This window comes from Saccopteryx bilineata, chromosome 5 (assembly GCF_036850765.1).
Source record: "Saccopteryx bilineata isolate mSacBil1 chromosome 5, mSacBil1_pri_phased_curated, whole genome shotgun sequence".
NCBI classification, from domain to species: Eukaryota; Metazoa; Chordata; class Mammalia; order Chiroptera; family Emballonuridae; genus Saccopteryx; species Saccopteryx bilineata.
In genome coordinates, this window is record NC_089494.1 from 65,089,297 (window position 1) to 65,112,514 (window position 23,218).

Consider the following 23,218-nt stretch of genomic DNA (forward strand, 5'->3'; position numbering starts at 1 on the left):
AGAGCGGGAGCTAGAGCGGCGCGGCGGGGGCGCGTGCGGGGCGCACCTCCCTCCGGCCGGCCCGCCGGCCGGCGCTGGGAGTCAGCCGGCCCGGAGCTCCCGCGCTGCGCCACGATCCGCGGGCGCGCCAGGAGCGCCCGCAACTCCTCCCTCACGCGCTTCCTCCGTCCCCACCCCACCCCCGCCCCCAACCCCTGGCAGGTCCCTCCCCCATGCTTGCTCCCGCGGCCGCCGCCGCTACCGGAGGCACAGGAGCCTCGCGATAGTGTTTGCACAGGCGGCGCGTGACGCCGCAGCTGCCGCCGACTGTAACTGATGCAGAGGTTACCCCGCCACTTCAGCCGCCACCCACCGCCCGCCGTTGCCGCCACCCGGGCGACGCCGGGGCCGACGCACTGCAGAGGTGCCGGCAGGTTCCGCCCGCGGAAGTCTTCTCGGCCGGCGCAGCCCGCGCTCCGCCTGCGCTTGGACGCCGGCACCGGCGGGCGCCCCCTCGACGCCTCCGCCGCCGCGCTCCTTCCCTCCGCCTCTTCTCCAGCGCGCCCGCCTGCTCTCTCGCTTCTCCCCCCTCTCCTCCTCCCCGTCCCCTCTCCTCCCTTCACCTCTTCCCTCTCCACCTCCCCTCTTCTCGGCTTCCTTCCCCCATCCCCCTGACTCTCCCCACCCTGCCCTTGCTCACTAGCTCGCCCTCGGCGCGGCCCCCGCCATGACGGAGGCGGGTGCCGGTGCCGTTGCCGCCGCCGCCGCCGTCGCAGAGGGGGAGTCGGGTTCCCAGAAAGTAGCTTGATGAGTGTCCAAAGTAGCAGTGGAAGTTTGGAGGGGCCGCCATCTTGGTCCCAGCTCTCCACGTCTCCAACCCCGGGCTCGGCGGCGGCGGCCAGGTCCCTGCTGAATCACACGCCGCCATCCGGGAGGCCCAGGGAAGGTAAGCGCCGTCGCGCCCGCGCCCGCTCGAGGGCCTCCCCTCCCGCGCCGGGGCTCCCGCGCCCCCGGTCGCCTCCCCTCGACCCCGGGGTGGGGGATGGTGGTGAGGTGGCCGCGAGGACGCCCGGCTCCGAGGAGATAGTGCGCTGGCTGTGGGTGGTGGTTCGCGGGTGGCGGAGGAGACGGACGAGGGGGTGCGCGCTGGCTGGAGGGGACAGGGCGAGGCGAGGCTTACAGACTAGTCTGGGGCTCTTAGGAGCCTGTCCTCTTAGGGGTGGGAAGCCTCCCCACGGACGCGAGCCCCTTTCTGCTCCATTTGCTAGTACACTCAGCACTCTTAACCTCCTGGCCTCCGGTCTCTGGTGGGTTTTCCCTCTCGTTGAAGCATTCATCCTAGAGCCCCCTCCCCTTCCCTCGCACTCCTCCCATAGAGGCGGTCCTCGCTCTGCGAGCTTTGCTGCTCAGGACCTGGAGGATGTCCCTCGTTTGCAGGGTCTCTGCCCTTTGAGGAGAGCTGCAGAAATTATCAAAGCCGACTTTGATCCCTGGCCTGGCTCGCTAGAGCAATTGAAAGGATAGATTGTTTGGTGGGCAGGCTTTTAGAACCACCCCCTCAGATGGTTGCAACTTTCTTTCCTTCGCCATCACCTCCCGTGTGTTTGTACGTTATCTCGTTACTGCAAATAGGCTACTGTTCTTCTCTGACAGGATCGTGGGTTTTGTGGGCAATATCTGTGTAAAGGTTACTGCAACACACCAGATCGGTTACAATTGTTTTCTAAGTTTTTGGCTTCTTGCATGCAAGTGTGCTGCCACCAGATGTAGCAGTTACACAGCTAGTAAGACATCGGAGTGCTTTTCACTAAAATTTCAACTTGCTGTATTTAACTTTAAGTGTACCACATAAAATGTAATTTAGGAGAACACGCATTTACCGGGGAAGAATAAATGTGCAAGGAATCGCGTTTAAAGCCCTTTTGTTTGGAAAACGTTGAGCGGTATATTCATCAGCAATTGGGAATTGGGTTGTTCACTACCAGTTGTGGCACACAAGGAGATTGTAGCCACCTTAAAAAAAAAACCGTCTCGCAGTCCAATAGTCTAACGAATCATTTAAAGAAACCAGGAGCTTTGATTTATGTAGGAATCTGTGGAGTTAATTTATTTTGAAAATATCTGTCAATTTTTACTAAGAACCTTGACAATTGTTAATCAAGTGTTTTGTGCCCTGAATCCACTGATTCCCGGCATAGCATTCTTTGTCATTTTGTTCCTGTGAGCATGTGTGAAAGTGACAATAGGCTCAAAGATTGGCATGAATTTGCTCTAGAAAATTCATGGAAGGGTTTGATTTATGGCATCCATTAAACATGCTGAATACATCGACAGACATTTCCCCCTTTCCATCTCACCTCCAACAGTGAGTTCTGATTATTAGAAGATAAAAGTTTATCGACGAATTCAAATTCAGTACATTAGATTTTTTTTTGCATTTGAAAATTTGTAAGTGAATGTTTTAAAAATTATTTTGTAAATAGAGCAGTTGGCTGGAGTAGTTGGCTTTTCAGCTTTTACTTTTGCTATGGATTCATTAAGACGCTTAATGATAGTTTTATGAATGATAGTGTAATGAATGGTAGTAAATGATGGTCTTAGGGAAGACTTGTTTTTTTAAGACTAGACTATTTTTCATGCATTCATTCATTTCTCAAATATTTATTGAGCCATTTTTGTACACTAGGTGCTGTACTCAATACTGAGGACATAGTGTTCATCTGTAACACCTGTTATCAGCATTAGTAATTAGGGGGCTGCAAAATCTAGATTTTGAGTTTCTGAGGTTACTTCAACTTTAGTTTAAAAAAAACCTTCTATACTATTCTACACTTTACCTGATGTTTGAAATTTTTGAGGGTTTGGAATAATTTAGCTTGGACTTCCAAATAACCAGACTTTTTCCAGCAGTTTAAATTACAATAGATTTTTATGTAACCGAAACTAGTGAGTCTCTGTTTTAATTAATGAAATAACAGGATATGCTTTTACGAAAGTTATACATTACCCCAAGTACTTGTATGGCCACAATGGTGTATTTCTTTTTGACCAACCAACATGTAAGTTAAAACTGTGTTACCCTCCAAGGGTTATATATTTATCTTTAGATGATATCTCAGCTTTCACTAATGCTAACAGGAATTGCATATATGAAGCCCCGGATATCAAGATGGGATCTCAGTTTTTATTTTAACAAGTGTTTAGCATCTTTTCCAGGTGTACATTTAGTATGTTATATACATTGGTTTTAACCGAGAGAACTTTTGACTTTGGTGACTGCTAGTAAGAATTGTTACTATAAATGGAACTTGAATGTGTGTATCGAAGAGAGAACAAACCTTGTTTCTTTAAAAATCAAGCCAACTTAAAGTAATATATAATAGAAAAGTTTAAACTCAAAAGACACATGAATACACATAGAAAGGTTATTTATGTATGTGATGAACTTTTAAGCAGACTTAACTTTGAAAATTGGCTAATTTTGAAGATGTGCCATAAATAATTGTAAAAATTATTTAGAAGTTTTGATATATTTGAAACCAAAAGAATATAAGCTGATTATTTTTAATGCTCCATATTTGGCTTTCTTCTTTTCTTTCTCACCTCATTATCAGATTAATGTAGTTTTATATAAGTACAAATAAAATGTACTTTTAAATATTATAAAATTTAGGAATTTATTAGAATTTAGAAATTTGTATAATATAGTGCAGATTACTTTTTTTCTTGGGAGTCCCAAAATCCCAAATCTTTTATCAATCTGCATGTTCTCTGAGAGATTCTCAGAATGTAGTTACTAATTTCATGCTGGATCTTTTAAAACTTTGATCTCTCTCCTGTTTTAATAATCCTATGAGTAAAGAGATGGGAAGGTAAGAAATTAAGTACATTTTCAAATAAAGGTCAGTTTTGCTTTGTTGAGGCCTCAAAACTTGGTGTCATATTGGCTAGATGAGATGTTGGGCTCTTTTTTGCATATCAGTACATGGATACTTTTGAATGGGTTATTGCTAAGAGTCAAATTAGTGATTATACAAGACATATTTTTTTGTTTCATCTTACCAGATATAAATAATATGCTTTACTTTTCTGTAAATTATGAAAGTAGTTTGGTTAAAAAGATAGTATCGCAGTATAATTAAACTGTTGCTTTCTGTTTACATATTTATAGACTGCATCCCTAAAAGGGAAGAATTAAAGTATTTGACTCCAGATGACTAATACCTGTAGGGAGATGTTAAAAAATAAAGGTGTACCAGATGGCTCTTTAATTTCTTTAAGTCACTAACTGAAAGATGATAGGGTGGTATGGATTCTAACTCATGAATAGATATGCTGTGGGTAGTTAATATATAGTATTTTTTGACCAACTAGCACACAAGTTAAAATGGTGTTAATCCGCTCTACAGCTGTATATTTGTCCTGAAGCTATAATCTCACATTTCACAAATGCTAATAGAAGTTGTATATATGAATTTCCAGGTATCAAGATGGAGATGGCTTCAGAAGCACATTTACACATTAGAAGAGAGAGAGAGAGAGAACTACCTGGATAGTTAGTGGCCTGGGAATCAGTTCTTGAGAAATAGGCTTGTTTTAGCCATTTGGTCTCATGACCTCCTTAAAAGTTATTGAGGACTCGAAAGAAATTTTGCTTAGGTGGGTTATGTCTATTGATATTTAATATATTAGGAATATTTCAAAAATGGTAATTTATCTTAAAATTACTATAATAAACTGTTCATGTTAACAAAATCAAACTTACAATAAGTATTTTAAAACAAAAATTTTAGTGAAATTAGTGGCATTGTTTTATATTTTTACAAATTACTTTAATTTCTGGCTTACTAGAAGACACCTGGATTTTGCTTCTGCTTTCAAAAGTCTGTTGTGATTGTTTTGATTGAGGTATCTGAAGAGAATCTAGCTTCACGTAGATATGTAGTTGGAAAAAAATAAGTATTTTATTAGCTTTTTGAGAAGTTGTATATATTCATTTTTAATATTACACCCAAATTCAACAAATAGTTTTTTTAAGTGGTTACTTACAATGTGGAATTACACTGTATTCCAGAAGTGTCTGCAAGGTCCACAAGAAACTGTGGACCTTTTAGGCTAAAGCCTAAAAAAGAGACTACTTAAAGGGTGGGAAACCTGATAGCTATTTTCATTCAGGTATTTCAACACAAAGAGAAGACAGAATTCATTTATTCTGTTATTTTAGAAGGTAGACCAGCAGATTGAAATTTGGAAGGCATAGATTGAATTCAGTATAACTTTGTGACAAAAATTTAAAACTGTATAGGAGCTAGACTTATTCAACAATGGAAAGAACTGCCTCTTTTAAGTATTTAGCAGTAAGAATTTAAAGCAGATTACAGGGATGTTTTAGTAGGTGGCAGAAATAAATTCTGTAGATTCTTATTTTGGGTGCTATTAGATTAAATTATTTAAGGTCCCACCCAATATAAAAATGTAAGCATTCTTTGAAAATCCCTAAATATAGTTAAACTGTACTTTTATATCCATGAATGTTTTTTAATATTCTCTTAAGTCAGTAGTATGAAGCTATTGTTGACGTTATTGCTATTTTGCATTTTTATTGTGCTTTTCCTCTGAGGTTTTTCCTGTATTTTCTGGAATCAGCACTATCATTTTTTCTGAAATCTTGCTAATTCCCTGTGAAATATAATAAGCTTTGAAGACATGTTAGGGAATCGCATGCTGCTTATGATACAGTTTAGTAGAGTTCTAATATATTTGGGCACAGAACTTTAGAAAAACTGTTAGAGGGCTAATTTTCAATTTTGATAAAAAGCACCAACAGTTGGTATAGTCTTTTATTTGTAATTGTTTATGTGATTGCAGAAGTAATGTTTATTCTGTTCTAATGGTTTTTAAAGCTAGAGAGTCTGAAAAGAGGATACATGAAGGAAAAACATTTAAATTGGTCTCTCTTGAATTTAAAATGTATATTAAAGACAAGTAAAATGAAAAATTTTAATTTTCATCTTATTCAGAGAATCATACACATAATATCATTATAACAGTTCACATTTTAATTTTATGTGGAACATAATCTCTTCTATGAGTTGAATTGAAGGGTTCAATTTTAGGTAGTGGGAAGTTAAGTATAAATTCCCACAATTTTCTTGAGATCAACTTAATAAGTGTAATAAGTGACACACAGCTAAAGACTTGTTGTACTTGTTCTATTTCAGTTTAAAACATTTTATAGAAGAGTCATAGGAATAAGTCATTGAGTTTTATGAAATCCTTCATGCTTATTAATAATTTCTAAATATCTTGGGATAACTTAGAGCAGGGGTCAGGAACCTTTTTGGCTGAGAGAGCCATGAATGCCACATATTTTAAAATGTAATTCCGTGAGAGCCATACAATGACCCGTGTACATTAGGCATTATCCAATAAAAATTTGGTGTTGTCTCGGAGGAGGACAGCTGTGATTGGCTTCAGCCACCCACAACCATGTACATGAGAGGTAGGAAATGAATGGATTGTAATACATGAGAATGTTTTATATTTTTAACATTTTTTTTATTAAATATTTGTCTGCGAGCCAGATGCAGCCATCAAAAGAGCTACGTCTGGCTCGTAAGTCATAGGTTCCCGACCCCTGATTTAGAGGAACAGTATCATGAAGTAGAAGAAGCAGAATGGTACGGATGAGAAAGTACATCATTGATTGATGTTGGAATCCAAGTGTAGTCTCTACCTTGCCATTAGCTGTATGACCTTGGGCAAGTTGCTTATCTTTGCTTCAGTTTCATAAAAGAATTATAGAGCTGAAGGAGGCCTTGGAAACAACTAAGTCTAAACCTCTCATTTTATAAATGAGTAAATTTTTAGATATTTTGCCCAGGCTTTTATGTTAAGAGAAGTTAAGACCAAACTCAGTTTTATCTGATTCGTAGCTTAGTGATTTTTCCATTATACTTTGTAGCTTTATTTCATCTGTGAAATGAGGGGGTTGGATTTGAGGCTCTCAAAGGTCTCTACCAGCTGAAAATAGTTATTCATTTGATTTGACATTAGTCCTAATATGATTAACTGGAGGGAATTTTGTATACTGGTCAAAGAAACCTTTTTGAAGAAGCAATGTTATGAGTTGGTTGGTTAAGAGAAGGTAGGTCATGTTCATTATTACCAAAAGATTTTTAAGTTTAGAAGCATGATAATGTGGTGAGTAATCTTGTTTCTTTTTCTTTTCTTTTTTTCTCTTCTTCTTCTCTTCTAAATGAGAGGAGGGGAGATAGACTCCCACATGCACCCTTACCAGGATCCACCCAGCAGTCCCTTCTGGGGCCCATGATCTGCTCATCTGGGGCCATTCTTGCAACCTAACTAGATATTTTTTGCGACTGAGGCGGAGGCTCCATGGAGCCAAACAATCCATCCTTGGCTGCAGGAGGGGGAGAGAGAGAGGAAGGGGTGAGGGGAGGAGAAGATGGCTGCTTCTCCTATGTGCCTTTCCTGGGATTTGAACCTGGGACATGCACACGCCAGGCCGAAGCTCTACCACTGAGCCAACTGGCCAGGGCCTGATCTTATTATTTTTTTTCCCCAGATAAATTTAGAAGATTTTTATTGAAGGAGGAGATTTGTTAAATATGCTGGCCGCATATTGCTAACACGGGGCAATTGCAGACCCAAATCATATGCCTGATCTTATTATTTTTTGTATTTTTCTGAAGCTGGAAACGGGGAGAGATCGTCAGACAGACTCCCGCATGCGCCCGACTGGGATCCACCCGGCACGCCCACCAGGGGCACGCTCTGCCCACCAGGGGGCGATGCTCTGGCCCTCCTGGGCATCGCTCTGCCGAGACCAGAGCCACTCTAGCACCTGGGGCAGAAGCCAAGGAGCCATCCCCAGCGCCCGGGCCATCTTTGCTCCAATGGAGCCTTGGCTGCGGGAGGGGAAGAGAGAGACAGAGAGGAAGGAGGGGAGGGGGTGGAGAAGCAAATGGGCACTTCTCCTATGTGCCCTGGCCGGGAATCGAACCCGGGTCCCCCGCACGCCAGGCCGACGCTCTACCACTGAGCCAACCGGCCAGGGCTGATCTTATTATTTTAATGACTACATTCTAAAGCACTGTTTTGAGTATATTAACTATGTAAATTACATAAACAACAGTGTGGTGCTCTGAAGTGAATTGTGATTGGTCCAAAATTATTTCTGGAGTATTTGCCCCTTAAATTAGGTGCCTCTGTTTCTTAGTGGCCTATAGGATTGTTTATTTCATAGTACCTCTATTATACTCCCTTTGATTATGGTTTTATTAATGTTGCCTACTAGACAGAAAGGTCTTGAATTCAGAGATTGTTTTGTTCTTTTCCACATTCTCAATGCAGGTAGGATGTCTTCTATTATAGAGCTGACATCCGACAAAGAGCTTTGTTGAAGACTTACGTTTTCTTTAAGATGAAGTGATTATATATCTTAATATGTACATATTTCAGACTCAAGAATATGCTTATTTTAGTAATTCTTAGGTACATTATGTTTTAGAGAGTGATATGGACAGCAGTAACAATAATGGCTGAAATTTGCACATTAACTCATTTCATTCTCATAACTGTGAGCTATATTCAGTTATTCTCACTTTACTGATGAGGAAACTGAAGCACAGACAAGAAGAAGCTTGTCCAGTGTGATGTGATGCAGTAAATCTTAGGACTGAGATTTGAACTAAGTCTGCATTTTAACTATTAGGGTATATTGCCTGAAACACAGAAATTTGGTTTTGGGTAATTTCTTAGTTGATTTTCTTTAGCAAATTTACTAACCAGTCTTTTTAGGCTCATTTAATTTATCTCTAATCTTAAAATACATTTTTATATGAGTTTTAAATATATGTGAAGATAAGATTAAAAAAATAGCCTGACCAGGCGGTGGTGCAGTGGATAGAGCATTGGACTGGGATGAAGAGGACCCAGGTTCGAGACCCTGAGGTCGCCAGATTGAGCGCGGGCTCATCTGGTTTGAGCAAAAGAAAGCCCACCAGCTTGAACCCAAGGTTGCTGGCTCCAGCAAGGGGTTATTCGGTCTGCTGAAGGCCCGCAGTCAAGGCACATATGAGAAAACAATCAATGAACAACTAAGGTGTTGCAACACGCAACGAGAAACTAATGATTGATGCTTCTCATCTCTCTCCGTTCCTGTCTGTCTGTCCCTGTCTATCCCTCTCTCTCTCTGAAAAAAAAAAAGATTAAAAAAAACCAGTGCACATAAAAAACCCAAAACCAAACCCCGATTAAGAAAGTTGTGCAAACCTTACTTACATTTCTTATTTTCTGATATTTAGTACTTTAATGGAAAATGTTAGAGGTACACTAATGAAAAATCTTATTTTCATGTTTAATTTAAATTGAAATGCTGTTTACCTTAATATTTTGTGCTCATAGGCGCTTATGTTGTGGTGGCACACCCATAACAAATACTAGAATTTGAACAAGAATTTTCCAGTGCCCATACAATCAGTCCACTTATTGTAGAGGCTTTATAACCTGGTGCATAAAGCTCTGAATAAATTGAGATGCTTTAGTTGCAGATCTTTTTTTTTTTTTTATAAGAATACCATCCTGAGGTTCATTTATTTTTTATTTTTTTTAAATTTTTTTTATTTTACTTATTCATTTTCAGAAAGGAGAGAGAGAAAGAGAGACAGAGAGAGAAGGGGGGAAGAGCAGGAAGTATCAACTCCCATATGTGCCTTGACCAGGCAAGCCCAGGGTTTTGAACCAGCGACCTCAGCATTTCCAGGTCGACGCTTTATCCACTGCGCCACCACAGGTCAGGCCCTAGTTGCAGATCTTTGACTCTTAGTATTCATGATGGATGAGGAAAGAAGCTTGAAGTTCAATCTATAAGCTCATCTATAAGCAGTGGTGTTGTGCTTTTTTTTAAACACTTAATTTTAGTTACTTTATTGCATACAACACAAATACCTTGGTAACATGTTTTGTTCTTTTCTACATTATTTATTAAATCTAATGAGAATCAGAATTTGAATGGGTTGATAGAAATTCATTTTTTTTTTTTTTTCTTCATTTTTCTGAAGCTGGAAACAGGGAGAGACAGTCAGACAGACTCCCGCATGCGCCCGACCGGGATCCACCCGGCACGCCCACCAGGGGCGGTGCTCTGCCCCCCAGGGGGCGATGCTCTGCCCACCCTGGGCGTCGCCATATTGCGACCAGAGCCACTCTAGGGCCTGAAGCAGAGGCCACAGAGCCATGCCCAGCGCCCGGGCCATCTTTGCTCCAATGGAGCCTTGGCTGCGGGAGGGGAAGAGAGAGACAGAGAGGAAAGCGCGGCGGAGGGGTGGAGAAGCAAATGGGCGCTTCTCCTATGTGCCCTGGCCGGGAATCGAACCCGGGTCCTCCGCACGCTAGGCCGACGCTCTACCGCTGAGCCAACCGGCCAGGGCGAAATTTAAAGCATAGTGTGGAAAGATATGAAGAGCTGGTCCAGGTGGTACGTGAAACAAATCCTCTCAGTGTGGCTTCGTTATTAGGTCTGAAATTTTGTGAATTTCAAGAAGGCCTTATACCTATATTTAAGTAAAAATGCTTATATTCTACAAAGATACATTAAAAAGCCAACGGAGAGTGGTTTGGGGGGAATGACTGGTAGTATTTATTCTTCATGTATTTGGATTATAAGAATTGGTTAGCCTGACCAGGCGGTGGCACAGTGGATAGAGCGTCGGACAGGGATGCGGAGGACCCAGGTTCGAGACCCCGAGGTTGCCAGCTTGAGTGCAGGCTCATCTGATTTGAGCAAAGCTCACCAGCTTGGACCCAAGGTCTCTGGCTTGAGCAAGGTGTTACTTGGTCTGCTGTAGCCCCACGGTCAAAGCACATATGAAAAACCAATCAAATGAAAACTAAAGTGCCACATGAAAAATTGATGCTTCTCATCTCTCTCTGTTCCTGTCTGTCTGTCCCTATCTGTCCCTCTCTCTGACTCTCTCTGTCTTAGTAAAAAAAAAAAGGTTATACTCACAAATTTTTGCCTTATCTTTATTTTGCACAACAGAGAGAGCGAGAGATAGATAGATAGATAGATAGATAGATAAGGATGGACAGACAGACAGAAAGAGAAATGAGAAGCATTAATTCTTTGTTGCATCTCCTTAGTTGTTAATTGACTGGTTTTTCATATGTGCCTTGACCAGGGGGCTACAGCACAGTGAGTGACCCCTTGCTCAAGCCAGTGACCATGGGGTCATGGTCCCATGCTCAAGCCAGTGACCCCGTGCTCAAGGTGGATGAGCCCATGCTCAAGCCAGCGACCTCAGGGTTTCAAACCTGGGTCCTCTGCATCCCAGTCCAAAGCTCTATCTACTGCGCCACTGCCTGGTCAGGCACAAATTTGTGCCTTATCTGGAAAGAATGACAAACTTCTAGGTCTTTTAGGTTTACATTCTTTTTTTTTTTTTTCTGAAGCTGGAAACGGGGAGAGACAGTCAGACAGACTCCCGCATGCGCCCCAGGGGGCGACACTCTGCCCACCAGGGAGCGATGCTCTGCCCCTCCGGGGCGTCACTCTGTTGAGACCAGAGCCACTCGAGTGCTTGGGGCAGAGGCCAAGGAGCCATCCCCAGCGCCCGGGCCATCTTTGCTCCAATGGAGCCTGAGGGAGGGGAAGAGAGAGACAGAGAGGAAGGAGAGGGAGAGGGGTGGAGAAGCAGATGAGCACTTCCCCTGTGTGCCCTGGCCGGGAATCAAACCTGGGACTTCTGCACGCCAGGCCAACGCTCTACCACTGAGCCAACTGGCCAGGGCCGGTTTACATTCTTAAGCTTAACCTGCTAAATGCTGGTATTGTTAAATGTGTTACATTGTGTGATTTCATGACTCCATACTTGACACTATGTATGTGCTTTCTAGCTGAAATGAATACAGTGCCATTGTGGGAGGTCATAGGGGTTTGTGTGATGCCAGTCACGTTCAGCCTGTCTCTGGTGATATCTGAAGCATGGTTTTTGTTTTTGATAAATTGTGTGTGGTTGCTTCCTTTTTTAAAAAATTTTATTTTTATTGTATTTTTCCAAAGTTAGAAGCGGGGAGGCAGTCAGACAGACTTCCGCATGTGCCTGATCGGGATCCACGGGGCATGCCTACCAGGGGGTGATGCTCTGCCCATCTGGGGCGTTGCTCTGCTGCTGCCAGAGCCATTCTAATGTCTGAGGTGGAGGCCATGGAGCCATCCTCCGTGCCAGGGCCATCTTTGCTCCAGTGGAGTCTTGGCTGCGGGAGGGGAAGAGATAGACAGAGAGAAAAGAGAGGGTGAAGGGTGGAGAAGCAGATGGGTGCTTCTCCTGTGTGCCCTGGCTGGGAATCGAACCTGGGACTTCCACACGCCAGCCGAGGCTCTACCACTGAGCCAGCCAGCCAGGGCTGGTTGCTTCTTTATCTAATTTTATTATATTTATTGGGGTGATATTGGTTAAAAGGATCATGTATGTTTCAAGTATACATTTTTATGGTGCATAATCTATATATATTGAATTTTGTGCCCACCATGCAAAGTCACACCATCTTCCGTCACCATATATTTGGCCTCCTTGCCCTCCCCCCACCAGCCCTCCCATCCCATTTCCTTTGGAACCATCGTACTATTGTCTGTGTGTTTCAGTTTTACATCCCATGAGTGAAATCCTATAGTTCTCAGCTTTTTCTGATGAATTTATTTTGCTTAGCATTATATACTCAAGGTCTATCTATGTTGTCCCAAATGGCAGAATTTCATCTTCTACTTATGTCTGAGTAGTGTTCTATATGTACCACATCTTCTTTACCTCATCCTGTTGTTTTTGTTTTTATTATGTGAGAGGTGAGGAGGCAGAGACAGACTCCTGCATGCACCCCAATGAGGATCCACCTGGCAAGCTCCCTACAGGCAATGCTCTGCCTGTCTGGGCCGCTGCTCTGTTGCTTGGCGACCAAGCTATTTTAGCACCTGTGGTGAGGCCGTGGAGCCATCCTCAGTGACTGGGGCCAGCTTTGCTTAAACCATTTGAGCCATGGCTGCAGGAGGGGAAGAGAGAGAGATGAAGGAGGGGGAGAGAAGCAGATAGTCGCTTCTCCTATGTGCCCTGACTGGGAATCGAACCTGGGAGTTTCACACACCTGGCCAACTCTACTACTGAGCCAACCGGCCAGGGCATTAATCTAATCCTCTTTGGAAGGATAAAAACTGATTTTCTCCATGTCTTGGCCATCATGAATAATGCAGTGAACACAGTGGTGCTTATATCTTTAGGAATAAGTGTTTTCGAATTTTTCAGGTAGGTCCCCAGAAGAGGGATTGCTGAGTCATATGGTAACTCTGTTCTTAATTTTTTTTATTTTTTATTTTTTTGACAGAGAGGAAGGGAGAGAGATGAGAAGCATCAACTTGTAGTTACATGTCTTTAGTTGTTTATCGATTGCTTCTCACACATGCCTTGACAAGGTGTGGAGGGGGGCTCAAGGTGAGCCAGTGACCCCTTACTCAAGCCAGCAACCATGAGGTCATGTCGATAATCCCATGTTCAAGTCAGTGAACCCATGCTGAAGCTGGTAAGCCTGCGCTCAAGCCAGATGAGCCTGTACTCAAGCCAGTGACCTCAGGGTTTTGAATCTGGGACCTCTGGTTCTTAGGTCGATGCTCTATCCGCTGTGCCACCACCAGTCAGGCTCTATTTTTAATTTTTTGAGGAACTGCTTGCCATATTGTTTGCTACAGTGGCTGTACCAGTTTACATTCCACCAGCAGTGAATGAGGATTCTCTTTTCTCCACAATATCTCCAACACTTGTTATTACCTGTCTTATTAATAATAGCAGTTCTTTGCCTGACCTGTGGTGGCGCAGTGGATAAAGCGTTGACCTGGAACACTGAGGTCGCCGGTTCAAAACCCTGGGCTTGCCTGGTCAAGGCACATATGGGAGTTGATGCTTCCAGCTCCTCCCCCCTTCTCTCTCTCTGTCTCTCCTCTCTCTCTCTCTCTCTCTCTCTCTCCCTCTCCTCTCTAAAATGAATAAATAAATAAAATTTAAAAAAATAGTTCTTTGGCTATGAGAAGCCATGTGGTGGCTTCTAATTTGTAGTTTTGATTTGCATTTCTCTAATAGCTAGTGAAGTTGAGCATCTTTTTATGTATCTCTTGGTTGGCCGTTTGTATGCCTTCTTGAGAAAGTGTCTGTTCAACTCCTCTACCCATTTCCTAATTGGATTGTTTGTTTGTTTGGTGTTGAGTTGTATGAGTTCTTTATGTATTTTGGATTATTAACTCCTTGTCAGAGCTGTTTTTTGCAAATATCACCTCCTATTTGGTTGGTTGCCTGTTTGTTTTGTTGTCACATTCTTTTGCTGTGCAGAAGCTTTTTAGTTTGATATAGTCCCATTCATTTATTTTTGCCATTACTTCCCTAGTGTTTGGGGTCAAATTCTTAAAATGTTTTCTAAGACCAAGGTCCATACGTTTAGTACCTTTGTTTTTGTCTATGTAATTGTCTCAGATCTTGTATTTAGGTCAATTTTGAATTAAGTTTTGTACATTGGGACAAGCTAATCTAGTTTTGTTCTTTTGCATGTGGCTTTCCAGTTTTCCCAGCTTTATCTATTTACTTATTTATTTATTTATTTATTTATTTAGAGTCAGAGAGAGGGACAGACAGAAAGGAAGGGAGAGAGATGAGAAGCATCAATTCTTTGCTGCAGCTCCTTAGTTGTTCAGTGATTGCTTTCTCATATGTGCCTTGACCAGGGGGCTACAGCAGAGCAAGTGACCCCTTGCTCAAGCCAGCGACCATGAGGTCATGTCTATGATCCCACGCTCAAACCAGTGACCCCTCGCTCAAGCTGGTGAGCCAGTGCTCAAGCCGGATAAGCCTGTGCTCAAGCTGGCGACCTTGGTTGGGCTTTCGAACCTGGGTCCTCCACATCCCAGTCTGACACTCTGTCCACTCACTGTGCCACTGCCTGGTCAGGCTCCAGCATCATTTATTGAAGAGGATTTCTTTTCTCTATTGTGATTTTTGGCTCCTTTGTCAAAAATTATTTGTCCATATATACATGTGGTATTATTTCTGGGCTCTTAATTCTGTTCCACTGATTTGTGTTTTTCTGCTAATACTATGCTGTTTTTTGTTTTGTTTTGTTTTGTGTTTTTTGTATTTTTCTGAAGCTGGAAACGGGGAGAGACAGTCAGACAGACTCCCGCATGCGTCCGACCGGGATTCACCCGGCACGCCCACCAGGGGTGACGCTCTGCCCACCAGGGGGCGATGCTCTGCCCCTCCTGGGCATCGCTCTGCCGCAACCAGAGCCACTCTAGCGCCTGGGGCAGAGGTCAAGGAGCCATCCCCAGCGCCTGGAGCCTTGGCTGCGGGAGGGGAAGAGAGAGACAGAGAGGAAGGAAGGGGGGGTGGAGAAGCAAATGGGCACTTCTCCTATGTGCCCTGGCCAGGAATCGAACCTGGGTCCCCCGCACGCCAGGCTGATGCTCTACCGCTGAGCCAACCGGCCAGGGCTACTGTGCTGTTTTGATTAATGTAACTCTCTAGTATAATTCTAAGTGAGTAGTGATATCTCTGGCTTTATTCTTTTTTCTCAGGATTACTTTGGCTATTTGGGGGTCTTTTGTGGTTTCATAAAAATCTGATGACTTTTTGTTCTATTTTTATAAAAAATGACATTGGGATTTTGGTGGGGATTGTATTAAATTTGTATATTGCTTTGGGTGATATGGCCATTTTAGATATGTTGATTCTTCTAACCTATGAACAAAGAATATCCATTTCTTGTGTCTTTTCCATCTCTTAATAATGCTTTGTAGTTTTCAGTACATAGGTTCTTCACATGTTTTAAGTTTATTCCTATGTATTTTATTCTTTTGTTTGAAATTGCAAAAGGATTTTTTCTTTACTTTTCTGAAGTTTTATTGTAATATATAGGAAAGCAGTGGATTTTGTACATTGATTTTGTATGCTGCTACTTCACTGTATTATTGTTTCTAATTGTCTTTTTGGTGGAACTTTTAGGGTTTTCAATGTATAGAATCATGTCATCTGCAAAAAGTGACACTTCTACTGTTCTTTTCCAATTTGGATGCCTTTTATTTCTCTTTCTTGCCTGATTGCTCTGCATAGGACTTCCAGAGCTATGTTGAATAAGAGTAGTGAGAGTGGGCATCCTTGTCTTGTTTCTGAGGAAAAGCTTTTGTTTTTTCGCCATTGAATATGATATTGGCTGAGGATTTGTCATATATATATGTAGATATATAGATAGATATATGGCCTTTATTATGTTGAAGTACTTTCCTTCTATACCCACTTTATTGAGTATTTTATTCATAAATGGATGTTGTATTTCATCAAATGCTTTTTCTGCAGCTATTGATAAGATCATATGATTTTTATCTTTTGTTTGGTTAATGTGTGTATTAACGTTGGTAGATTTGCATATGCTGAACCATCCTTGTGCACCTGGAATAAACCCAACTTGATAGTGATGGCTTTTAAAAAATGTATTGTTGTAGTTGATTTGCTAGTATTTTGTTTAGGATTTTTGCATCTGTATTCATCAGAGATACTGGTCTGTAGTGGTGTGTATTTATGTGTGTTGTCCATGACAGGTTTTGGTATCAGGGTTTTGTTGGTCTTATAAAATATGTTAGGAAGTATTGCCTCTTCAATTTTTTGGAAGAATTTGAGAAGGATAGGTACCAGATCTTCTTTGAATATTTGGTAGAATTCATTGGTGAAGCCATCCTGGACTTTTATTTTCTGGGGAGGTTTCTGATGGTTGTTTCAGTTTCCTCACTGTTTTTTGGTTTATTTAGGTTTTCCAGTTTTTTTTGTGGTTTAGTCTAGGAAAGTTATATATTTCTAGCTAGTTATCCATTCTAGTTCATTGAATTTGGTGAAATATAGTCTTTCATAGTATTTCAGCATGGTCCTTTGTATATCTGTGATGTCTGTGGTGACCTCTGTTTTATTTCTGATTTTGTTTATGAGAGTCTTTTCTCTATTCCTTAATGAGTCTATCCAGGTATTTGTCGATTTTATTAATCTTTTCAAAGAACCAACTTTTTGTTGTATAGTCTTTTTGTTCTTTATTTCATTTAGTTTTGCTCTATTATTTTCTGCTGACTTTGGTCTTTATTTTCTTCTTTTCTAGTTCTTTAGGATGTAATATTTGGTTGTTTACTTGGAATTTCTCCGGTTTATTGAGATAGGTCAATGATACAAACGTAAACTTAGCTCTTATTACTACTTTTGTAGCATCTCAGAAGTCTTGATATGTTGTATTCTCATTCTCATTTGTCTTTATTTATTTTTTGATCTCACCTTTTAGGTCTTCTTTGACTCAGTTATTTTTATTTTTTTCCAGTTTTTAAATAGTATGTTGTTTAATTTCCACACATTTGCGAGTTTCCTAACTTTTTGCAGTTTATTTCTAATTTTAAAGCATTGGGGTTAGAGAATATGTTTGGTATAATTTCAGTTTTCCTGAATTTGTTGAAGTTAGTTTTGTGACCCACCATGTGGTTTGTCTTTGAGAATGTTCCATTTGTACTGAAGAATGTATCATATGACGTTCTGGGATGGAAGGCTCTGTAAATGTCAGTTATGTCTGTTGGTATAATGTGTCTTTTAACCCTTTGAGTAGTGAGGTTTTTCTTCATGCTTGCTGACCCCTGGAAGTGAGGTTTTTTTTTTTTTTCAAAAAATGAAATTAGTTCCAGTTACAATTTTATTAACTTAAAATCATGTTTGTTTGGTAAGTAATTTATGGGAACAAGAACATACATTTGCCTTTTTATAATGTTGCTTTACACATTTTTAAAATAAATTGATCATACTCTGGATGGTCAGGAAGCACGAGGATGTACATGGACGTTCGTACTATCCAAAGGGTTAAGATCAGTGTTTTTTTATTGATTCTTGTTTGGATGAACTATCTAGATTCGTCAGTGGAATATTGACCTCTCCAACTTGGATTATTTTGATCAGTTTTTGCCTTTAGTTCTGTTAGTAGTTGCTTATATTATTTCAGGGCTCCCTGGCTGTCATGAGAATTTCTGTTATTAATTTTTGATGTTTTTAATACAGTATGCTTTGAAGAAGGCCTCTTTGGATTGAGGTAACTGGGTGTTCTGTTTGCTCTTGGATTTGAGAATTTAGCTTTTTCCACAGATTGGGGAAGTTCTTATCAACTATTTGAATGGGCTCTCTGTTCCCTTCTCCTTCTCCTTCTCCTCTTCTAATGGTATGCCTATTATTCTTACATTGTTCTTTCTGATGGAGTCTGATAATTCTTGTAGAGTTCTTTAATTTATTTATTTATTATGATCAAGTCTCTTGTTCCCTCTGCATCATTTCTAGATTTCTGTATTTAGTATCACTAATTCTACCCTCCATCTGGTCAACTTTTATTTCCTTTGTGCTCTAGTTCATTCTCGATCTCTTTTATTTAGTTCTTCAGTTCCAGAATTTGTTAGGTTCCTTTTTCAAAATTTCAGTCTCTTTGGTAAACTACTCATTTTTGTTTATCATTTTGTTTTCTGTGTGCATTAAATTGCCTGTCTGTATTTTTTTACATCTCATTATTTTCAGAACTTCAATTTTGACTTCTCTGTCATTTATATCACATATTTCCATGTGTTCAAATTTGTTTTCTGAAGACTTCATTTTCTTTCCAAGTTATTTCACTACCTTGGTTGTTCATAGTATGTGATCAGTGCCTTCTCTGTTTAGGTATTTGTGTATGAGTGGCTCTTTTTCAGCAGGTTAACAACAAGCAGTCTTTCTATTATTTTCCAGTAGGTGGTGCTGAGTCAAAAGTTTTTAGCTTTGTGAAATCCTGGTTTTGACCACCACCACTATGCTGGCTATGGTCATTGTAGCCAGGATGCTGGGGGTGGAGTTTTCTGGGGGAACCCTAGCTACCTTCTTTGTTTTTTCCTCCTGGGAATGGTGACTTGGGACCTCAGCATGGTCTCACCTGTGCTCTTACTGGGGCCCAGTCTGAGAGTACACCCTTTGCTTAGGGAAAATAGTGATTTTGTAGTGCTAGTTCTTGGGTATGTAGATAATGTGTTCTGGAACCTGACACCTGGGACAAAGGTAGCTGAATTCTGTGAGGCTAGGTGGCTGTGCGATTCTGTGGCTTTGCCTCTCTACATGGATTACCAGCTGCCAGACAGCCATAGCCGCACCCCAGTCCTCTGTCCCTGCCCAGGTCCCTGTGCTCAGCCCAGTTTGTGCTTCTCACTCCTGTGGGAATGCCAACCTGATCTCTCTGTTTCTCCTGGCAGAAGGAAGCACTACTTACAACTGGATATCAGTCTTCCTCACTTTTTTTGCTTCTCTTGTTTGTTCTCCCTTGCCCACCTGCAATGCAGTGATCTCTCAGGTGTGCCGCTATGTTGAGTTGGGAATCCTTTGTTGGGTTACAGCTGTTCAAATTGCTGAAGTTTCAAGGGAAGAGACCAAGGGGATCTTTGAAGCCACCATTCCTCTGATGTCATGCCTTTAAAAAATACAGTTTTTTCTTTTTCTGTTTGCAGGTTTTTAAAAACATTACTGTAGTAATGTGGTTTAGTCAACTTTGTTACGTTTTAACTTATCTCATTTATTTAAAAAATTTGTACTTATTAATATTAGATTGGGTTGGAGGCACTTTGTAAATAGTAACTCATTTACTTCGAACAATCGTATGAAATAAGTACTAGTATATCCCTGTTTTACAGATGAGGGAACTGAGGCAATTGGAGATTAAGTAATGTTCCCAAGGACACATAGGTAATGTGGATCAGAGTCAAGATTCAGACTAGGCTCCTGAGTACATTATTCTGTCAACATTATTGAATGGATGTATTATAATTTACTTAGTTAACCGTTTTCTTTAGGTAGTGTGTTAGTTATGACTCCTTTGCTTACCTGCGGTAAAAACTTAACACAAGCATTGGTAAATTAAAAAAGTAATTGCTTGACCTGTGGTGACTCAGTGGATAAAGCCTTGACGTTGAATGCTGAGGTCGCTAGTCTGAAACCCTGGGGCTTGCCCCATCAAGGTACATATGAGAAGCAACTATGAATTGATGCTTCCTGCTCCTCTTCCCACCTTTCTTGCTCTCTCTCCTCTCTAAAATCAATAAATAAAATCTTTTTTTAAATATTAATATATTGGTTTATATGACTGGTAATTGTATTTATGGAAGAAAATGAAGTGGCTTTAGAAACAGTTTAGAGCCAAAATCTCAATGTCAGTGAGTCTCTTTGTCTCCACTTTTGGGTTCTTCTAGCCTCTTTTTTTGGGGGGGAGGGGGAGAAGAGAAACACCAACTCGTATTTGTGTTACTATAGTTGTTCATTGGTTGCATCTCGTGTGCCTTGACTGGAGGACCAGCTAAGTCAGTAACCCCTTTGCTCAAACCAGCAACTTTGGGCCTCAAGCCATTGGCCATGGGATCATGTTCATGATACCATGCTTAAGCTGGCAACATCCGGGTCTCGAACTTGGGACCTCAGCTTAACGCTGTATCCACTGTGTCACCCCCAGTCAGTCTCTTTTAGCCTCTTGCTTCTGGAGTCCCGGATATATCTTTTACCTTAGCAATTATAGTTGAAAGACAACTTAACTTCTTTTCTGATGTCTACATGTCAGTTCTGGATTGATACTAATTGTCAATTCCTTAACTAGTCATTGAGACATAGGTGATGAAGTATAGTCATTATGGCTGTTGGTAGGATGAGTGGGGAAACACACAGAAAACCATGATGGACAGTCTCCTTAAAATCACACAGATTTGGTGAGTGGTTAGTTTTCCCAAGAAAGGGATTGTGTTGAACAAAAACAGCTTAACTACTTCTGTAGGTAGTTATATCATTTCTTTTTTAAAATTTCTTTTTAATTTTATTTTTTGTCCATTATAAGTAGTGATGTAATGACTATCTTTGAGTAGAAGTATGTTTTTATTTATTTTTTATTTTTTTGTATTTTTCTGAAGTTGGAAATGGGGAGGCAGTCAGACAGACTCCTGCATGCGCCCGACTGGGATCCACCCGGCCCACCCACCAGGGGGCGATGCTCTGCCCATCTGGAGCGTCGCTCTGTTGCAGCCAGAGCCATTCTAGCACCTGAGGCAGAGGCCACAGAGCCATCCTCAGCGCCCGGGCCAACTTTGCTCCAATGGAGCCTTGGCTGCAGGAGGGGAAGAGAGAGACAGAGAGGAAGGAGAGGGGGAGGGGTGGAGAAGCAGATGGGCGCTTCTCCTGTGTGCCCTGGCCGGAATCGAACCCGGGACTCCTGCACACCAGGCCGACGCTCTACCACTGAGCCAACCAGCCAGGGCTGTTTTTATTTTTTTTTAAGGCAATTTCTAGTGATGAAATTTTCAGGGCAAAAAATATAAAACAATTTTATGGCTTTTAATGTTGTCACCTTATTATTTGAAGGATTTTACTCAGCTCAAATACCGTCAGCATAAAATAAATGGGCATGTATTTTTTTTTTCCTTCTTTTCCAAGTGAAAGGAGGGGAGATAGAGAGACAGACTCCCACATGTGCCCTGTCCTGGATCCACCCGGCAACCGGTGTCTGGGTCCATGCTTGCAACTGAGCTATTTTCAGTGCCTCAGGCAGAGGCTCTATGGAGCCATCTTCAGCGCCCAGGGCCAATGCACTCAAAGAAAATTGAGCTGTGGCTACAGGAGGAGAGGAGAGAGAGAACGGGGTAAGGAGGAGCAGATGGTCACTTCTCCTGTGTGCTCTAACTAGCGAGTTGCAAACCTGACACTGAGCATGTATCCAATCTAAATTACCAAATACTTTTTTTTTTCTTTTGCATTTTTCTGAAGCTGGAAACAGGGAGAGACAGTCAGACAGACTCCCGCATACGCCCGACCGGGATCCACCCAGCACGCCCATCAGGGGTGACGCTCTGCCCACCAGGAGGCGATGTTCTGCCCAGCCTGGGCGTCGCCATGTTGCGACCAGAGCCACTCTAGCGCCCGGGGCAGAGGCCACAGAGCCATCCCCAGCGCCCGGGCCATCCTTGCTCCAATGGAGCTTTGGCTGCAGGAGGGGAAGAGAGAGACAGAGAGGAAGGCGCAGCGGAGGGGTGGAGAAGTAAATGGGCGCTTCTCTTGTGTGCCCTGGCCGGGAATCGAACCCGGGTCCTCCGCACGCTAGGCCAACGCTCTACCGCTGAGCCAACTGGCCAGGGCTAAATTACCAAATACTTTATATTATCATTTATCTGGGCATTTCTCACTTTATTAAAAAATTATTATTTTTTTATTTTTAATTTTAATTTTTTTTTAAATTTATTTTATTGTTTTAAACAACATAACCGAAAGGCTAATAAGTGGTAGCACCCTTCAAGACGTTGGCTCCTACTCCTCTTGCCTCCCAGTGTCTCCCTACTCTGACCTAGTTGACAGCATTTTACTTAGATTTTGGGAATTGATCCCATATGTGAAAAGCATTAAGACGTTAGTGTAACATAAGTAATAGTAACAAGCACATATTTATTAGACCTGGATTCCAAGTTGGATTTTGCTTTGAACTACAGTAGCTAAACCTCGATGCCTAATCCATAGATTTTCTTGATTGTAGGATGGGATAGTAATAGCAACTACCTGCTCACAAAAGTTAGCGGATATTTCCCATCCAGTTTGACAGGTTTCTCTTCACCCCCACCAATATGTCACTTACTACTCAATCATGCTTATTGAGTTTGCATCTCACTTGCATTATCAAACAACTTTCTTTGACTTGTTATTTGCTTTTCTGATGTTCTTGTTTAATAAAAAAGAAATCAAATGTTTCTTTTATTTTTATTGCTTCATATTCATTTTTAAATATCCCCTAATTTTTGTGAGTAGTACACTTCACAAGGTTATGAGAATTAAATAGAAAATTTGTGGCACATTAACCAGTCAGTATGTTTTAACTATTACTATTATATATAGATATAATGATGCTTTATAATTTAATTTATTTTCTTTGTTTAAATGGCAAGAAGAGGAAACAAGTATTGTCTGGATAATGGTCCCAGATGGCTAGAGCATGTACTTGACTTAAAATGGATTGTCTCCCTGGCCTGTTAAAGAATTCTAGCAGAGTTGTGTCAGACAGAAGCAGATTTCAAATGGTGTTCTAAATTGTTGCTTTTGTCGTTTTAGTTCTTATAATTTTTTATGGCTTGAGAATT

At 41.6% G+C, this 23,218-nt stretch overlaps 1 protein-coding gene across 1 annotated transcript in view; it reads left to right on the forward strand.

Annotated features, from left to right (window-relative positions):
• The first annotated feature begins 216 nt into the window (after positions 1-216).
• Positions 217-23,218, forward strand: part of TLK1 (tousled like kinase 1) — a 159,468-nt gene continuing 136,466 nt past the window's right edge. The window contains exon 1 of the mRNA XM_066278681.1: positions 217-925. Coding sequence (XP_066134778.1) covers positions 787-925 — 139 coding nt within the window. The 5' untranslated portion in view covers positions 217-786. The remainder of the gene's footprint in view (positions 926-23,218) is intronic.